General features: G+C 39.9%; 1 protein-coding gene across 1 annotated transcript in view; it reads right to left on the bottom strand.

The window, feature by feature from the left end:
• LOC129250045 (zwei Ig domain protein zig-8-like) overlaps nucleotides 1-17,560 on the bottom strand; it is a 102,896-nt gene that overhangs the window by 25,235 nt on the left and 60,101 nt on the right. The window contains exon 2 of the mRNA XM_054889691.1: nucleotides 16,156-16,339. Within this exon, the coding sequence (XP_054745666.1) occupies nucleotides 16,156-16,267 (112 nt within the window). The 5' untranslated portion in view covers nucleotides 16,268-16,339. The remainder of the gene's footprint in view (nucleotides 1-16,155; nucleotides 16,340-17,560) is intronic.

Here is a 17,560-nt window from a genome sequence, read left to right as displayed (position 1 = left end):
TTTTATTTTTTCTTCTCTTTCAGCTAGCATCCGAGCCTAGATTTTTAAAGCACTACAATTTTTTCTTAATCATGATGGATTGAGAGTAGTGTTTTAAAAATCAGGTAAATCGCAATGACTTAATCGATGTCAATATCGAAGTCGTGTGAGAAATTGTTGTAGTATGAGAACAATTTCGTAATTCGTGCTTTAACAATTTTATATATATTTTTTTTTCATTTCAGGAAATGTAAATACCTATTATTTATAGCATTGTAATATATATACATATACATATACATATAAGATTACTTAAATTTCTGTGAATAAAAATAAAAAATTAAAATTAAAAAAACTAGTATTTCATTTTCTTAAGGATAATAATATTTATTTGGTAAGAGGAACTTAAAGAAACGTATACCAATAATATAATTCGACAGGATTTCATTACAATATCAATATATTCGTTCAGCTCAATAAAATAAATATCTGCATATGAAAAATCGTTCCTATGGACGTGCAAAAGCAAACACACATATATAGTACATAAATACATGCATACAAACTGCCATAGCCATACATACATATGAGGCTGCGAGCACTTGCGACAGAATATTTCGATTTGCTATTGCTGTCGAGAATTTAGAACACATATTTACATACATATATTGATGCATACATATGTACGGAGCCGCGCCCACTCGACTTCACAAAAATTGAAGATTTACCAAATATTGGCAAATAATTCAACGCGAAATATTACAATATTGACTATTTTCGAATTGGCGAGAAAATTGGCATATGGGCATATGAGCATATGAGCTCGAACTTAGTGTTATAGAATATTTTGGATTTTTCAGCGTCGTTGCGACTAAAAAAATCTGACCGCTGCGACTGCGCCTATGAATGTATTTTGTTCTTGCAGTCGCTCGGCTTATAATTTTAGCTTTGGAAACATACGCGTGCAGAGGCATAAAGCCAGTGCTTTGTGTGTGCTGTTGTATGTACATACATATGTATGTATATACTAATAAGCATAGTTTTGCTGGGAGTCGAGAATATATGTATATGTATGTACGGACATACATACAATAGGGCATCAATATGCCAATACGTGAGGTAGGTCATGGTTGCTTTAGTACATTGAACTTTTGCTTAATTGTTTCTTACATGTGTATGCATACATGTACATACATATGTTTGTAGTAAGAAACAGTTTAAACAGATTTTGTTACTAATCCAAATATACATACGTACGGTAACATACGAATATGCTTTTTTATCCTATAAAATATGTAAATATGGAGGATATCTTGGGTTTGTTAAAATTATTCTTTTATTTATTTTGAATATCAAAACTTGTATACAAACCATGCTTGTATACCTCCTGCAATAGGATGTGGATGAAAAATTACAGAACGGAAATAAAAACGTAATGCCTCAAATGCCTTGCAAAATGCTGTCGGTCAATTTTATTTCAAACAAATGTATGTATGTATAACAATGCCCAATTTCTTTTTGTCCAAAAATAACAAATATATATGTAATATATATGCAAATACATACGTTTCTTTGAAGTTTTCTTTTATTTATTTTAAATTTCAAAGTTTTATACCATCTATAATATGCATATGTACATATATTATTCCAAGTAATAAATCTAAATTGAAAAAAATTTCGTTTGCAAAGGAACAAATGAATGCATATTCAAATGTAAATATGATACATATGTAACACTATAAGAATTGAAGATCCAATTGAACTTTTGCACAAGCATAGCTAACATAATACATATACATATGTATGTATATATTGATATACATATATTTACATATAATACATATGTCAAAATACCAAAGCACTTGTATGTAAAAACTTTCATCAAATTTGTATAGTTTTCAATTTACTAAAATGCACATACCAAGATGTGAGAGGTCGTTTTATAGTGCATTTTTTTAAATTAAATCAAAATATTAAAGTTACTTTGATTTGAAATGTTGGCGCATATAATAAATATTCAAATTATTCATCAATAATCATTTAGTTGAATAAATTTTCATTCATCAAGGGAACATATGTAGAAATGAACAAGCAAATTCTTTGCAAAATGCCGTCGGCTAATCGTCAATTTGATTTTCTACAGAAGCAAAAGCAGAGAACGTTATGATATACAGAAAACGTTCTCTGTGTGCAGAGCCAATATAGGAAGAGATAATTCACTGCAATCAGCTCTGTTAAACCCCGGCCGCGGTTAGACTTCATTTTTGACAATTCACACCATTCGTAGCTCGTGAGACTTCTCTATATTTAACGTTCTCTGTGTATGTACACATGTCACAGCACATGTATACAGCTCTTGCTCTTTTTGTCAAGTGTAGACGTGTTGTCGGACAGCTCGTCAAAAGTGCCAAATATAGTGAAATTAACAAAATGAATTTCAACCGAAAGTGGAAACAACGCTCATAACCACTGTAGCAGTCGATCGCGCACTGGAAGTGGGCGATTATGCTCCTACAGGTGAGTCTTTTTCGCTTCTTGGGCTGGAAACTTTGTTTTGTTTTCGAGCGAGATAAGCAAAAGTGAATAAGTGGAAAAAAAGAGAGAAGTAGCAAAACTAAAAATTTAAACAGCTACGTTGATAGCGGGTGAGTTCAGCAAAGTGGTTTGTACTTGTACAGTGAATAAGTGAAAATAGAGAACATTGAGAGAATAGCAGAAAAACAAACATTTAAACAGCTACGTTGAGTACGGTTCAGTGCGGTGAGCTTCACACCAAAAGGTGTAAGTGCAATGGAGAATGTGAATCCGTTTATGCGTTGCTCCAAAACAGCGAGATCACCCGAGCGCACAACCTCACCACACGTTGTCAAATCTGTTACTGGTAGCTTAGAAGGAGGTGATAAGCAGACGATGGATGGCGGTTCCCCTGTGAAGCAAAGGGAAACATTAAGTGAGTCGCTCTTTCTCCCTGCATTCGCCTCTCCGGCTAATGGCGACGCTCTTACCATGCTGGGAGCAAAGATAGAAGAGCTAGCAAAAATGATGGTACTGCAGAGACATGTAAATCAACAGATGAGAGGTGTTGTCTCATCAATCTCTGCATTACACAAAAAAGTAAAGCAAGAGCAGAATAAATTAGCTTCGCATAATAAAGCCAAATCAGGTGTCGAGAAGGCCACTCAAACACCTTTTGCAGAAAATGCTAAAGCCAATGGGAAGAGGACAAGGGCTCAATATAGAGGGAATTCCTCTCCTGAAAATTCCCCGCAGCCAATAGGAAAGCGTACGAGAAGCATTTCACTTAGTGTGCAGGCTTCACATTTGGAGGGCACATGCAAGCAAGGAACCAATGATAGGCTGCCAAGAGGAAATAAACCCACATCCAATGAGAATGAAGGGTGGGTGGAAGTACGTCGAGCTAAGCGTCGCACAACACCTACGCAGACTTTGGCAGCGGCAGAAAGCAGAAGCGGCGGTACCTTCTCGGAGATAGTGTGTCAAGGGGGCGAAAAGCAGCGAATTAGGGCCAGACCAGACGCTTTTATTATTTCTAATAAAGGCGAGGGGTCTTATGCGGACATTCTCCGTGTAATTAAATCGGAGCCAAGCCTCTCACAACTCGGCGTTATGGTGACAAAAATTAGGAAAACGCAAAAAGGTGAAATGTTATTCCAACTAAAAACGCGGGGCGAGGCAGACAATGCGCAATACCAGGGCTTGGTAGAAAAAGTTCTTGGCGATAAAGCCGAAGTTAGAGTTCTGACTCATGAATTAACAATAGAGTGCAGGGATCTTGATGAAGTGTCTACAAGGGAAGATGTAGTACAAGCCATAGTAAATCAATTCAATTTACCAAACATCAACGTAGCGGCAGTGAAAAGTTTACGTAAATCATACGGGAATACGCAAATAGCGACACTAAATCTTCCGGTAAGCGCTGCAAATTTGCTCCTTTCTAAAGGGAAATTGAAAGTTGGATGGGTGGTCTGCCGCCTGCGGAGGATTATTCGTCCAACGCGATGTTTCCGTTGTCTAGATTTTGGCCATATATCGAAAAACTGTACGAATTGCGATAGATCCAAGATGTGTAGGAGATGCGGAAATGAAGGACATGTAGCAAAAGACTGCACAAATGCACCAAAATGTCTTCTATGTCAACTAGCCAAGGAAGAGCTATCCGACCACATATCTGGTAGTAGTAGGTGTCCAGCCTACAAAAGAGCTGTAGCCAAAGCATCAACATGAGGAGTATGCAATTAAATTTAAATCATTGTGAGGCGGCTCAAGATTTATTGAAGCAGACGGTGATAGAGATGAAGGTTGACGTAGCAATAATCTCAGAGCCCTACAAGATTCCTTCGCGCAACGATTGGGTAGCAGATAGAACACGAAAAGCAGCAATATGGACTTGTGGTACCCACCCGTTCCAGAAAGCGGATCCAGTAGATGCGAGAAAGGGCTTCGTTTGGGTCCTTGTCAAGGGTTGCCATATTTGCAGTTGCTATGCACCCCCTAGCTGGACGATTCAGGAGTTCCGGGAGTTCCTAGATCATATTGTAGAGACTGCGAGAGGTCGTCACCCGGTCGTCATAGCCGGCGACTTTAATGCATGGGCAGTGGAATGGGGCAGTAGAAGAACGAACGCCAGAGGCGCGGCTTTATTGGAGGCGTTCGCTCCGCTAGATTTGGTCATAGCCAACGATGGAAGAACAGCCACCTTTCAAAGAGATAGTAAGGAGTCCATAATAGACATCACTTTTACTAGTGGCTCCTTGGCTAGATGCGTCAAATGGAAGGTCAGCGAGCATTATACTCACAGCGATCATCAAGCCCTAATTATAGACATCCCGGAAGGAAAAGAAGACAACAATTATATCTCTGCTAGTAATTCTCTGCACCAAGCATGGAGACTGACAACACTGGACAAACCTCTATTCAACTTTGTATTAAACGAGGTCATAGAGCGCGTACAAGAAGAGAAATCAGCAGCAAGGACAGCAAATAGGCTTGTGCAAGACATTATAGTAGCCTGCGAAGCATCGATGGCCCGGAAAGTAAAAGGCTGTCATCGGAAGCAAGTATACTGGTGGAATGACACAATCAAAGAACTAAGGGCGAAATGCTTCAGAGAGAGAAGGATCTGCCAAAGACTACGGAATACTGCGGAGCATTAAATTAGGCTGGCAAATTCTAAAAATTTTCGAAAGCAGCTAAAAAATGAGATCCGGCGAAGTAAAGCAGCCTCATTTAATCAGCTATTCAACGAGGCAGACAAAAACATATGGGGTAATGCATACAGAGTAGTAATGTCTAAAATTGTTAAAGCGCCGCAAGTAAAATGCCCTAACTTGCTAAATAATATAGTTCGGACCCTGTTTCCTCACCGCAAAACAGATCCAATGCATACATCTCAGCATCTATAAATGACGTTGATGATATAACACCTGAAGAAGTGGTACAAGCAGCAAAAATGATTGGAGATCGCAAAGCGCCCGGCCCGGATGGTATTCCGAACATAGCATTAAAAACAGTCATCCTGGAAAATCCCCAGACATTTGCTAGGGTGATGCAATTGTGTCTCGAGCAAGGCGTGTTCCCGAATTTCTGGAAGAGGCAAAGACTAGTGCTGCTCCCGAAGCCAGGGAAGCCACCAGGTATACCAGGATCCTACCGTCCCCTATGCCTCCTTGACACGATGGGCAAGCTTTTAGAGCGGCTTATTAACAACAGAATACAGCCGTACACTGAATGCGAGGCGGGACTATCCCCGTACCAGTATGGTTTCCGAAAGCGAAGGTCTACTACAGCGGCAATACAAAAGGTGGTCACGATTGCTACAGACGCGATCGCAGGCAAACGATGAAGAGGCGGTGATAAGCAATACTGCGCAGTAGTGACTTTAGATGTGAAAAACGCCTTCAACTCAGCAGACTGGGGGCACCTTCTGAAGGCACTTAAAAAGCTATCTGTTCCGGCATACATATATAATATTGTCAGAAACTATCTGAGCGATCGAGTTTTAGAATACGACACAGAAGGTGGAATAAAAAAGTATAAGATTACAGCAGGTGTGCCACAGGGCTCAGTGCTAGGCCCCACGCTTTGGAATATTATGTATGATGAAGTGTTCCGACTCCCATTTCCAACAGATGTACACATCGTTGGCTTTGCGGATGACATAGCTCTCGTAATTGTAGCTAAACTGGTGAGCGATATCGAAGTCAAAGCAAACACTGCAATTGCTACCGTAACAAACTGGCTGGATAGCGTAGGTTTATCCATTGCAGCGGAGAAAACGGAAGCGGTCCTCATCAGTACCCACAAGAAACCAGAGATAGCCTCTTTCAGCATAGGCACACATAAATTTAAATCGTCTCGTCAGCTCAAATATCTGGGTGTTATAATTGACGACCGGCTCAGTTTTGTCCCACATGCGGAATATATAACCCACAAAGCATCAAGGATGTTCAGTGCGCTCTCTAGAATGCTCCCGAATGTGGGTGGGCCGAGAAGCAGCAAACGCAAGCTATTATCTAGCGTCATCGCATGCACCCTGCTATATGCAGCACCAGTATGGGCAAAATCCCTGAACAGACTTTGCGCACTGAGGGTGATAAGCGCATATAAAACCACCTCTGACGAAGCGGCAATGGTGATCGCAGGCATGATTCCGATAGATATATTGGCGGAAGAAAGAGCGAGAGTGTTCGTGCAGAAAGAACAGGACCACAGTAACATATCCGCGATCATAAAAAGAGAGAAGGCTACATCCATGCTGAAATGGCAGGAGCGTTGGGAAAACGCGACAAAGGGAAGGTGGACTTATACACTAATCCCAAAAATCGAAAAATGGCTAAATAGAAGCTATGGTGAGCCTAATTTCCAGCTGACGCAATTTTTGACAAGCCATGGTTGCTACCAGAAGTATCTACATCGCCTTAGGATACGTGATTCGCCTTTATGTCGAATATGCCATGAAGAGGAAGATGCAAGACATGTATTTTTTGTATGCCCGCTATTTGTGACTATCAGAAAGGATTTAGCTTCACTATCAGATGATCCGATAGTACCAGAAAACATAGTGGACATCATGATGTCTTCAAAGTATGCGTGGGATAAGATCTCGGCCGCAATTAGCCAAATAATTTATGCATTAAAGCTCGCAGACACATCCGAGGTCAGCGGCAGATAAACAGACGATACTTGACAAAGAAACGAACTCTTAAGTCGACGTGTGACAAGTATGGTGGGAGGGGGTGGACAGGCCCAACTGGGGTGGTTTGCTTCGGTAACAAACAAAACTGGGGGAGGATTAAAGTACATGCAACTTTTGACGGACTGCATGTGAAGTGTAACTGACGTAGAGCCTAGAGTTCAACCGCCTTCCCGACGATTTACTTAACGGTAGTACCGGGAGGGGATCGGTACATGGACGGTAGGAGGTTTAGTTGGGGTTAAAGTCCTACACTGACGGGGTACAGGCTTTCGATGCTTCCTCCTCGTAAAAACAAAAAAAAAAAAAAAAAAATCACATTCTTACAAGAAATCAAATACACATACGCACTAGTGAACGAGTTTCTTCCTAACAAGTGCAAAAACAATTCTGCTCTGTGTATGTATATATACCCACTTTATGCCCTAGCATATATGTATACATATACGAGTATACCTACTTGCGTTCTAAACTTCCTACAAAATAATTGTATTCATGTGTTACAACATCCATGCACGTTCATACATTCATGCATATATGCGCGAGCACAGCGCTCCCTTCTTGCTTCCGTGTACTTTTGTCTTTCACCAGTCGATATTCCTAATATTATACTTACAAAAACACAATACTTTGATAGACGCAAAAGCAACAGCAAGCGCAACGCGATGGCCGCTTTGCCACCACACATTCTAAAATGTTCTAGACCACAACAAAAACACATACCTCACATGCGCATGTCGCCCAAAGCTAAAATCTAAGCCTAGCGACTACAAAAACAAAATACATTCGTAGACGCAGTCGCAGCGGCCATGATTCTATCAGCGACGGCGCTGACAATTTAGAACAAAAACAAAAAGTTCATTCATAAGTTGGAGCTCATATTTCAATTTCATTCATAAAACGAGCCGCCCATATGCCAATTTTCGCGACCATTCGAAAATAGTCAATATTGGAATATTTCGCGTGGAATTATTTGCCAATATTTGATAAATCTTAAATTTTTGTCATGTCGAGTGGCCGCGGCTCCGTATGTATGTATGTAAATATGTCTTCTAACTGTGCGACAGTCGCGAGTTAATGCGACTTCCAGCGAATCACACATTGCTGTCCGCAAAGCCGCATATATGTACCTTATGATCAGAAAGTACCGGGAATGTTTAAATTAAACAAAACAGAGTTAAATTTAAGGCAAATTTATATTATATTATCTCCTTCAAAATATGACCCGTCTGAAGCAACACACATGTGCCAACGTTTAACACAGTCCTCCAAACACCCCCGGCAGGCCGATTTGTATTCTCTTTGATCAGTGCGATGGCGCGTTATCATCATGCAAAATCTGAGAATTGTTTGCTCACATTTCCGGCGGTTTGCAACACACAGCATCTCTCTAAGGTTTCAAAACGGATAAATAATATTCTTTATTGTCTGTCTGGCCCGATGGAAGGTACTCATGGTGGACTATGCCTTGGCAATCGAAGAAAACAGTAAACATCACCTTTCCGGTTCTTTTTGCTCATAGGGTATACATATCCCATCTTTTCACTGACGGACAAGAAGACGGTCGCAGTTGTTGTTTTTTATATGCATACATTTTGCGTGTATGCGCGTTTGACTTTCTGGATGCATCCATGGATATTAGAATATTTTCTCATCAATATGTGTATGTAAGCAGTTCAGATTTGACTGAAGAGATTACATATAGGAATGCATATTCATATGATTGCCATTATGGCTGTTTTACATATAAATTAATTCAAATGAAGTATTAGTAATGTTATATAGAAAATAAATTTATAAAAAACAGGTATTAGAAAAGCTGAATACGCTATTTTAAATCAATTCTAATAAAACCAAATATAAAAAATGAAATAAAAATATCGAACAAAGAAAAGTGGGTACAGGATTTGAACCTGAGTCAAATGTGGGACAATGTACTGCATACACGACGCGTCTTTCACGATTGCGCTAAACTATAATTACTAATGAACTTTTCTAAATCACTCATTTATTCGATTCGCAGTTTTAAATGCACATATTCTGCGTTAGTTGAAAGTTTGTATGCGTAATTATATGCATATGTATGTGTGTATGCGCGTTTGTCTTTCTGGACGGATATTAGAATGATATTTTCTCATCAATATAATTTGGATTTGATGAAAGAGATTAAAGACATATGTACATATTTTCTGTTTTGATTGATTTATATAAAAATCAGGTCATATCCAGTATGAACTATTTAATACCGAAAAGAAATTTATGAAATACAAAAAAAACAGTATTTTAAAAAAATTTTAATTAAAATAAAAACAAAAATTTTACCAAATTTTCCTGGTTTGAATTGTAAAAAAAATGTGCAAGAAAAAAAATATGACTTCAGGACTTGAACCTGAATTAAATACGTGCCAAAAAACAAAACGAATAATTCCGCCGACTTTAGCTTCTGCACCACAAACTAACTGCCACGCGGCCTTCTTAATCGCAAATTTATTCGCTTCGATTTCCTTAGTAGTGTGCCGAAAAATCTTATGAACTTCCTCAGTAGTTTGGTAAACGCAGAAAATATCTGAATTCCTGTCCTAGCGTGGTAAGTAAATATAGAAACCCTCCACTCGCGTCACTCGCGTGGTAAATATCTGCAATTCCCCACTCGTGAGGAAAGTTGAATTTGAAATTACCTTAGTTTGAATCTACAAATTAGAACTCGAAAAAAGCTCATTTAACATTTGCTCCTTCTCATTGCATTAACATTCTCTGGTTGTAGGTAGCTTCGTTCTCCTTCAACTCTTGTTGTTATCACTCCTACTATTCTCTGAATGAATTAATAAGTTGGGGAAGTTAACACGTTCCACTAACTTATATAACCAGTGAATTTTTACTGAATATTGAAAAAACCGCAAGCTGATTTACCGATGAGTTAAAAAATATCGTATAATTCCAAATATGTTATCATCAGTCGTTTTAGGTGTTACAGCCAACCACACAAATGTGCAGGGTATAACCAATACTTATTGCACTGTTTTTTGCACATCATATGATTTCTCTATGCTTTTTATACAATTTCGCTCCGATAAAATATGAGGTGAGGTACAGTTACGAAGTAAATGATAAAGTATTCCATTTTTAGATAAGCTACATTTACGAGATGTGTCCAAAAAGTAAAGTGACATTTCAAATTTCGCGAATAGCGTTCATTTCGATTTTCGATTTTTTTTTGTTGTGTTGACACGTATTCCCATCATATGTGTACATTTGCAATTATACTATACCACTTTTAGTTTGCTTTTGACAGATACAGAAGTTAGACGTGTTTAAGTGTGCTCAGCAATTTCCGATATCTATAAGTTGATAAAAAATTTCTGAATTTTGGAAAGACGGAGATTTGAAACAATTATGGAGATCAAGTCCGCATCGTTGACACAAGTATTGTATCTCAGGAGGACTACTTTGATAAATAAATAAATATTTCTCGATAAAAGTAAAAAGTTAGCTTTTACCATGTAAGATTTGCTTTTTGAATCGGCTATAAAAAAAACTAATCAATATTTTTTCAAACTTTTTTTTTATTTTGAAGATTGAACATTGTCATTTATGAATAAAAAATAATATCGTTCAAATGACTGTCACGACTGGCTTTACAGTAGGCCATTCGACCAATTTCTAAGCACATTTTCGATTGTTTGGGCTCCAATTCCATGAATGCAACTTCGGTTTCGAGTTTTAAAGCATCAATCGTCTCTGGATGGTTCGCATAGCATTTGCCTTTAACGGCTCCCCACAAAAAATAGTCCAACGGGCTTAAATCACAGCTCCGAGGCGGCCAATTGATATCAGAATTTCGGGTGATTATTCGGTTTTCAAAAACGGTAGCCAAAAGTTCGAGTGTAACTTTGGCAGTGTGTCAAGTTGCACCGTCCTGTTGAAACCAAATGTCGTCCATGTCATCCTCTTCAATTTTTGGAAACAACTCGTTGAGCATGTCACGGTAACGCTCGCCATATACTGTAACCGCGGCTCCTCGCTCATTTTCGAAAAAAAATGGGCCGATGATGCCGCCAGACCAAAAACCGCACCAAACAGTGACTCGTTGTGGATGCATTTGCGGATTGCGGATTCTGAGCCCCAAATCCGACAATTTTGCTTATTGACGTAGCCACCGATGTGAAAATCCGAACAGAGGAAGAAGACTCACCACATTGGAAATAGGTTTTCAATATTTCCCAATTTTGTTCAAGCGTATAGCGTCCCATTTCGTAAATGTCAAACCTTTAAGTAAATTATGAACACATTTGACATGTCATTTGTGTTACCATTCTCAAAAAAATAGGTGGTTAAAAGCAAACCATATGTAGAAGTCCGCGCAAGTGGGGAAAGTTACTGATCGCCATTCACTTGGGAGAGGCCAGGACGATTCTTCTGCATATGGTTCAAGCAGCCCACAACTGCCGGGATTAGCCCAAGTATCCTCTGGGTAGCTTCCGAACACCCGTTCGGGAGTGAGCTAAAATGAGAAGGCGAAACATTCCAGGATAGCTGGTTGTGCACTGGGTTTGGGACCCGCCACTTAAAAACCTCCCCCAATGAAAACATATACAAAGCCTCGGATGAGAACTTCCATCACTGCAAACGAACTAAGGACTATGATTTGAGGGCATGCACCTGGAATGTCCGGTCCCTTAATGGGGAAGGTGCCCCTGCCCGGCTGGTTGATGCCCTCGTGATAGTAAAGGCCGACATCACTGCCATCCAAGAGATGCGATGGACGGGGCAAGGAAAGAAAACCATAGGACCTTGCGACGTCTGCTACTGCTGCCATGTAAAGGAGCGCAAATTCGGATTTGTTGTGGGAGAGAGACTTCGTCGCCAAGTACTGTCGTTCACTCCGGTGGACGAGCGTCTCGCAACAATCCGCATCAAAGCCCGTTTTTTTAACATATCGCTGATTTGCACCCACGCCCCGACGGAAGAGAAGGACGATGCGACCAAAGATTCCTTCTTTGAGCGCCTGGAACGTTCCTATGAGCGCTGCCCCCGCCACGACATAAAAAGCGTGCTTGGCGACTTCAACGCCAGGGTGGGCAAGGAGGGAAATTTTGGTCCCACAGTCGGAAAATTCAGCCTACACAACGAAACATCCGGTAACGGACAGAGGCTGATCGGCTTCGCCGGGGCCCGAAACATGGTAGTCTGCAGCACAAAATTCCAGTATAAAAATATACACCAAGCTACCTGGCTGTCTCCTGATCGAAAAACGCGAAACCAGATCGATCATGTTGTGATAGATGGAAGACACGCTTCTAGTGTATTAGATGTACGTACGATCCGAGGACCCAACATCGACTCGAATCATTACCTTGTTGCAGCCAAACTGCGCACACGCCTCTGTGCAGCGAAAAGGGTCCATCTAACTACGCAAAGAATGTTCGACATCGAAAAGCTGCAATCACAACAGACAGACAGAAGATTCGCCACTCGACTCTCACTCTTGCTCTCAGATAGATAGCCCAACAAACCGGCATGCACGAGCAATGGAGCAATATTTCTCGCTCTCTACGTACCGCCGCCGAAGAAGAAATCGGATTCCGGCGAGCCCGAAAAAACAATTGGTACGACGAGGAATGTCATGCTGCCGCCGCAAGAAAAGATGCTGCCTATAGAGCCACGCTGCGACCGGGCGCAACGCGAGCCAAGTGGGATCGCTACAGAGAGCTAATAAAAGAAGAGAGACGTATTATTCGACAGAAAAAACGAGAGGCCGAAATACGTCAGTGCGAGGAGATGCTGGCCAATAGCAACAACGCCCGAAAATTCTACCAGAAAGTTCGGCGGCTTACAGAAGGTTTCAAGACCGGGGCGTTTTCCTGTGAGAACAAAGACGGCGATCTGGTGACTGACATCCAGAGCATACTGAAGCTATGGAGGGAACACTTCTCGAACCTACTTAATAGTGATAGCTGCGCATGTCACAGAGAATGTGAAGATCCCGATACCCCAATCGTCGACGACGGAATTGACGTTCCGCTACCCGACCATGACGAGGTGAGAATAGCGATAACGCGGCTAAAAAACAATAAAGCCGCGGGCGCCGACGGACTGCCGGCTGAGCTATTCAAACATGGCGGCGAGGAGCTGGTAAGGCTCCTATGCAAAATATGGTCGGATGAAAGCATGCCTGCCGATTGGAATTTAAGTGTGCTCTGCCCAATCCATAAGAAGGGAGATCCTGCAATTTGTGCCAATTACCGCGGGATTAGTCTACTAAATATCGCCTATAAGGTTCTAGCGAGCGTATTGTGTTAGAAGGCTGAGGCCCACCGTCAACCAACTGATTGGACCTTATCAGTGTGGCTAACGACCTGGAAAGTCTACCATCGACCAAATATTCACAATACACCAAATCTTGGAAAAGACCCATGAAAGGAAAATCGACACACACCATCTTTTCGCCGACGACTCGCTGTCGTGTGACTTCTTTAACCTGATGTTGGAGAGCATCGTACGAGCCGCAGAACTTAATCGCTCAGGCACACTTTCCTATAAGAGCGTACAATTGCTGGCGTATGCCGATGATATTGACATCATCGGCCTTAACAACCGCGCTGTTAGTTCTGCCTTCTCCAAGCTGGATAAAGAGGCAAAGCGAATGGGTCTGGTGGTGAACGAGGACAAAACGAAGTACCTCCTGTCATCAAACAAACAGTCGGCGCACTCGCGTATCGGCACCCACGTCACTGTTGACAGTTATGATTTTGAGGTTGTAAAAGACTTCGTATATTTAGGAACCAGCATTAACACCGATAACAATGTCAGCCTTGAAATCCAACGTAGAATCTCTCTTGCCAACAAGTGCTACTTTGGACTAAGTAGGCAACTCTCTCGACGAACAAAACTAACACTCTACAAGACTCTCATCATGCCCGTCCTAACGTATGGCGCAGAAGCGTGGACCATGACAACATCCGATGAAGCGACGCTTGGAGTGTTTGAGAGAAAGATTCTGCGTAAGATTTTTGGACCTTTGCACGTTGGCAACGGCGAATATCGCAGACGATGGAACGATGAGCTGTGTGAGATTTACGACGATATAGACATAGCGCAGCGAATAAAGATCCAGCGGCTACGTTGGCTGGGTCATGTCGTCCGAATGGATACAAACGCTCCGGCACTGAAAGTATTCGATGCGGTACCGGCTGGTGGTAGTAGAGGAAGAGGAAGGCCTCCTCTGCGTTGGAAAGATCAGGTGGAGAAGGACTTGGCTTCACTTGGTGTGTCCAATTGGCGCCGGCTAGCACGAGAAAGAAACGACTGGCGCGCTTTGTTAAACTCGGCCAAAATCGCGTAAGTGGTTATCGCGCCAATTAAGAAGAAGATATGGCCCACCCTGTATGTTATTACAAGATTTTAGTAATTACTGCTGTTTGTAATGCACTTAACCCTCTATCCAGTAAGACCGTGTATAGACGGTCATCATAAAACCCTCCTGAGTTTTATATGCAATTTTTTTTCGTGTGAGCTGGCATGGCTGCCTTGAAACGACTATGACGGAACCATTCCAAATCGTTTATAGTGTTCATTTGTTTCGTTTTGATGTTTATCGTCAGTTTAGTAATGCCGTTGTTGAAATCAGTCGAAAAAAAATTACAGTTGACAAATTTCATCTTTTCGTTTGTGAAAAAGTGACCAAACATTGCCGAAATTTCTTCAAAAATTCAAAACAGGTATGTTTTTCTGTATATTTTTCAATGCAACTATTAGTTATAGTGAAACTGAAAAAATAAAAGTGATTTTTGTGAAGTTTTTATTGACCGTCTACAGACGGTTATTCCGCATTACGGCTAATTTTTCATATACACATGTGATATTTTTTATGCGTTTTTTGGTACAGTAAAAGTGAATAAAAATGTTCGTTTTTAGCGTACCAAAATTAACGTTATATGAACTTTACATGATGTTTTGACGATTATTTATAGACTGCTGGATAGAGGGTTAATATATAGTGTACCCTTGTATGGTCCCGAAAACTTTAGATTTTGCCCGTTTACTTATACAATGTTATGTTTGATGGGCAAGTTTTAAGTACATATTATTATATTGGTTTCTATTTGTTGTGCCTCTACAAGGAGAAGTCCAAAATAAACAAGACTGGCGTCATAAAAGTGTTTTGATGTCGCCATCTTTTTATTGAGTTAGTGCGTTGGAAGTTACGTCCCTAGCTGACTTCCAGTGGAAGCTTGGTGACATTACGTTCAGTGGAACTGAAGTTATTGCGTCTGAAGTGTCAGTATGTTTGTGTCATCGGTACAAAAATGAGTTTCGAACAAAGTGCTAATATCAAGTTTTGTTTTAAAATTGGTAAAACGTTTACCGAAACACTTTAATTGATGAAAAAAATTTATGGCGATGATTGTCTATCTCGTGCCAGAGTTCATGAGTGGTTTACACGTTTTAGAGATGGTTGTGAGGACATAAATGACAAAGAATATACAGGCCAAAATCAGTAACCACCGAAAACTGCATCAAAATTCTTAGTAATTTTATCAAAAAAGAACCGAAATCATCTTTGAAATTCATGAATCGGAGTTGAATATTTTCAAAATATCGATCTATCGCATTTTAACTGATCATTTGGGCTTACGAAAGGTCTGCACGTTTCGTTCCGCACAAGTTAACTGAAGACCAAAAATTGCATAGAACTCAACATTTGGCCATGAAAGTAAAGGCTTGTACCGACATCCTGAAGGACATTTCGACACACCGACATCCAGAAACACTCTTTCGAAAAGCTTTTAGATCACGCAAAACAGTGTGTGGAATCCAAAGCGGACTATGTATTTTGAATAAATAAACTCGAAGTTATCAGAACAAACTTCCTGTCGTTTCTATTTTAGCTCAGTCTTGTTTATTTTGGACTTCACCTTGTATATATGATTTAATTGGTTATTAGAATTAATTATAATACATACCATTCAAACCGCTATGAGGCGTGGAATTAATATGATTGAAGAAAATATTGAAGTGCAAAATTAGATATAGAAATGGTTGTAATCGATTAGTCTTCGCTACTACACTTATCATGCTGTCGATTTAGACGTATCCTACTATGCACCCACATTTAGGACAACCTTTTCATGTCCGTCGCTTGCGAAGCTGCAATAATTAAATTTAAAGAAATAATGTAATATTATTATTATGGTATATTATCATCATCATTATTATATAAATAGGCCAGACAAAAATATTTAAACCCCTTTTTGAGTGTACAGTTAGTCCAATTTCAAGGGAAATTGCACCGATTTGATGGAAATAACATTTTCTAGTGTGGAAATGTTAGCCCTGATATATCCCGCTACATAAAATAGTAAAAAATAAAAAATTTTCAACTACTTTTTTGCAATTGTTTCTACATGAAGTTGCTCGTGCAAGTAATGACGATCATTTTGAACCCGGAATCATTAAAATCGGTTCTCTTTTGACTCAGTTATGAGCATTTAAAAAAAAATTTCTTATATAATTACAAAAAAATCAATTTTGAGCCGAAAAACAAAATTGCCGATAAATCTTGAAAAAAAAAATTTTTCGGGCGAACAAAAAATACGTGTCTCATTATTTTGACCAGAGAGCAACATATTTTAATTACATCGAAATCGAAGAACATGACCCGAATAGCCCGGTTGAATTGAAATGGAAAGCATCATCTCTAAAATTAAATAAGCTAACCCTTTTTAAGGCAGAGGCGATATATTTACCACCAACAAAAACTTTGTTTATCTTTTTATGTAAGTTATCAAAGGAGTCCTAATTTGTTGCACTGGCAACTAAGGAGGTCTGGTTTATTATTATAAAAAAAGATGACGTTTGTGTGACATATTTTTTCTTGGCGCCACTAGCTGTCTAAAATTGCGGTAATTTTGAAAGAAAATGTGTTACTCCGTGAATCTTCATATTTTTTATTTGAAAAGAGGTAAGAAACTGTTTTTTTATTATGTATTTATGTTTATTCTACAAGTTGTTTGCTATACCTTACAAGTTACTATCGTATTTAGATGTGAGAAGACTTTTTACCCGCTGCCCGTGGCGTGTTATGTACATTTGTTGAACTAGTTCCTTCTTTTCTCAGATTTTCATGAAAAATACCGCGCTATTTGAATGAAAATGATACTGAGCAGATGTTGGACATGCCCGATGATGGCTCAGAAGACGGATTTGAGTCTGATGAGGCAGAAGAGTTCAACGTGTATACAACACAACGGATACTTCAAGCACCTGATGATTCAAGTGACCTTTTACAAAATTCTCCCACTCATTTGAATTCTACACCTAACAGTTGTTCCGAGTCAGGTACATCTACAATAGCACTATGTTCACAAT

This window comes from Anastrepha obliqua, chromosome 6, assembly GCF_027943255.1.
Source record: "Anastrepha obliqua isolate idAnaObli1 chromosome 6, idAnaObli1_1.0, whole genome shotgun sequence".
Classification (NCBI taxonomy): domain Eukaryota; kingdom Metazoa; phylum Arthropoda; class Insecta; order Diptera; family Tephritidae; genus Anastrepha; species Anastrepha obliqua.
Note: the sequence above shows the minus strand (reverse complement) of the source record. Positions and strands in the feature narration are given on the sequence as shown.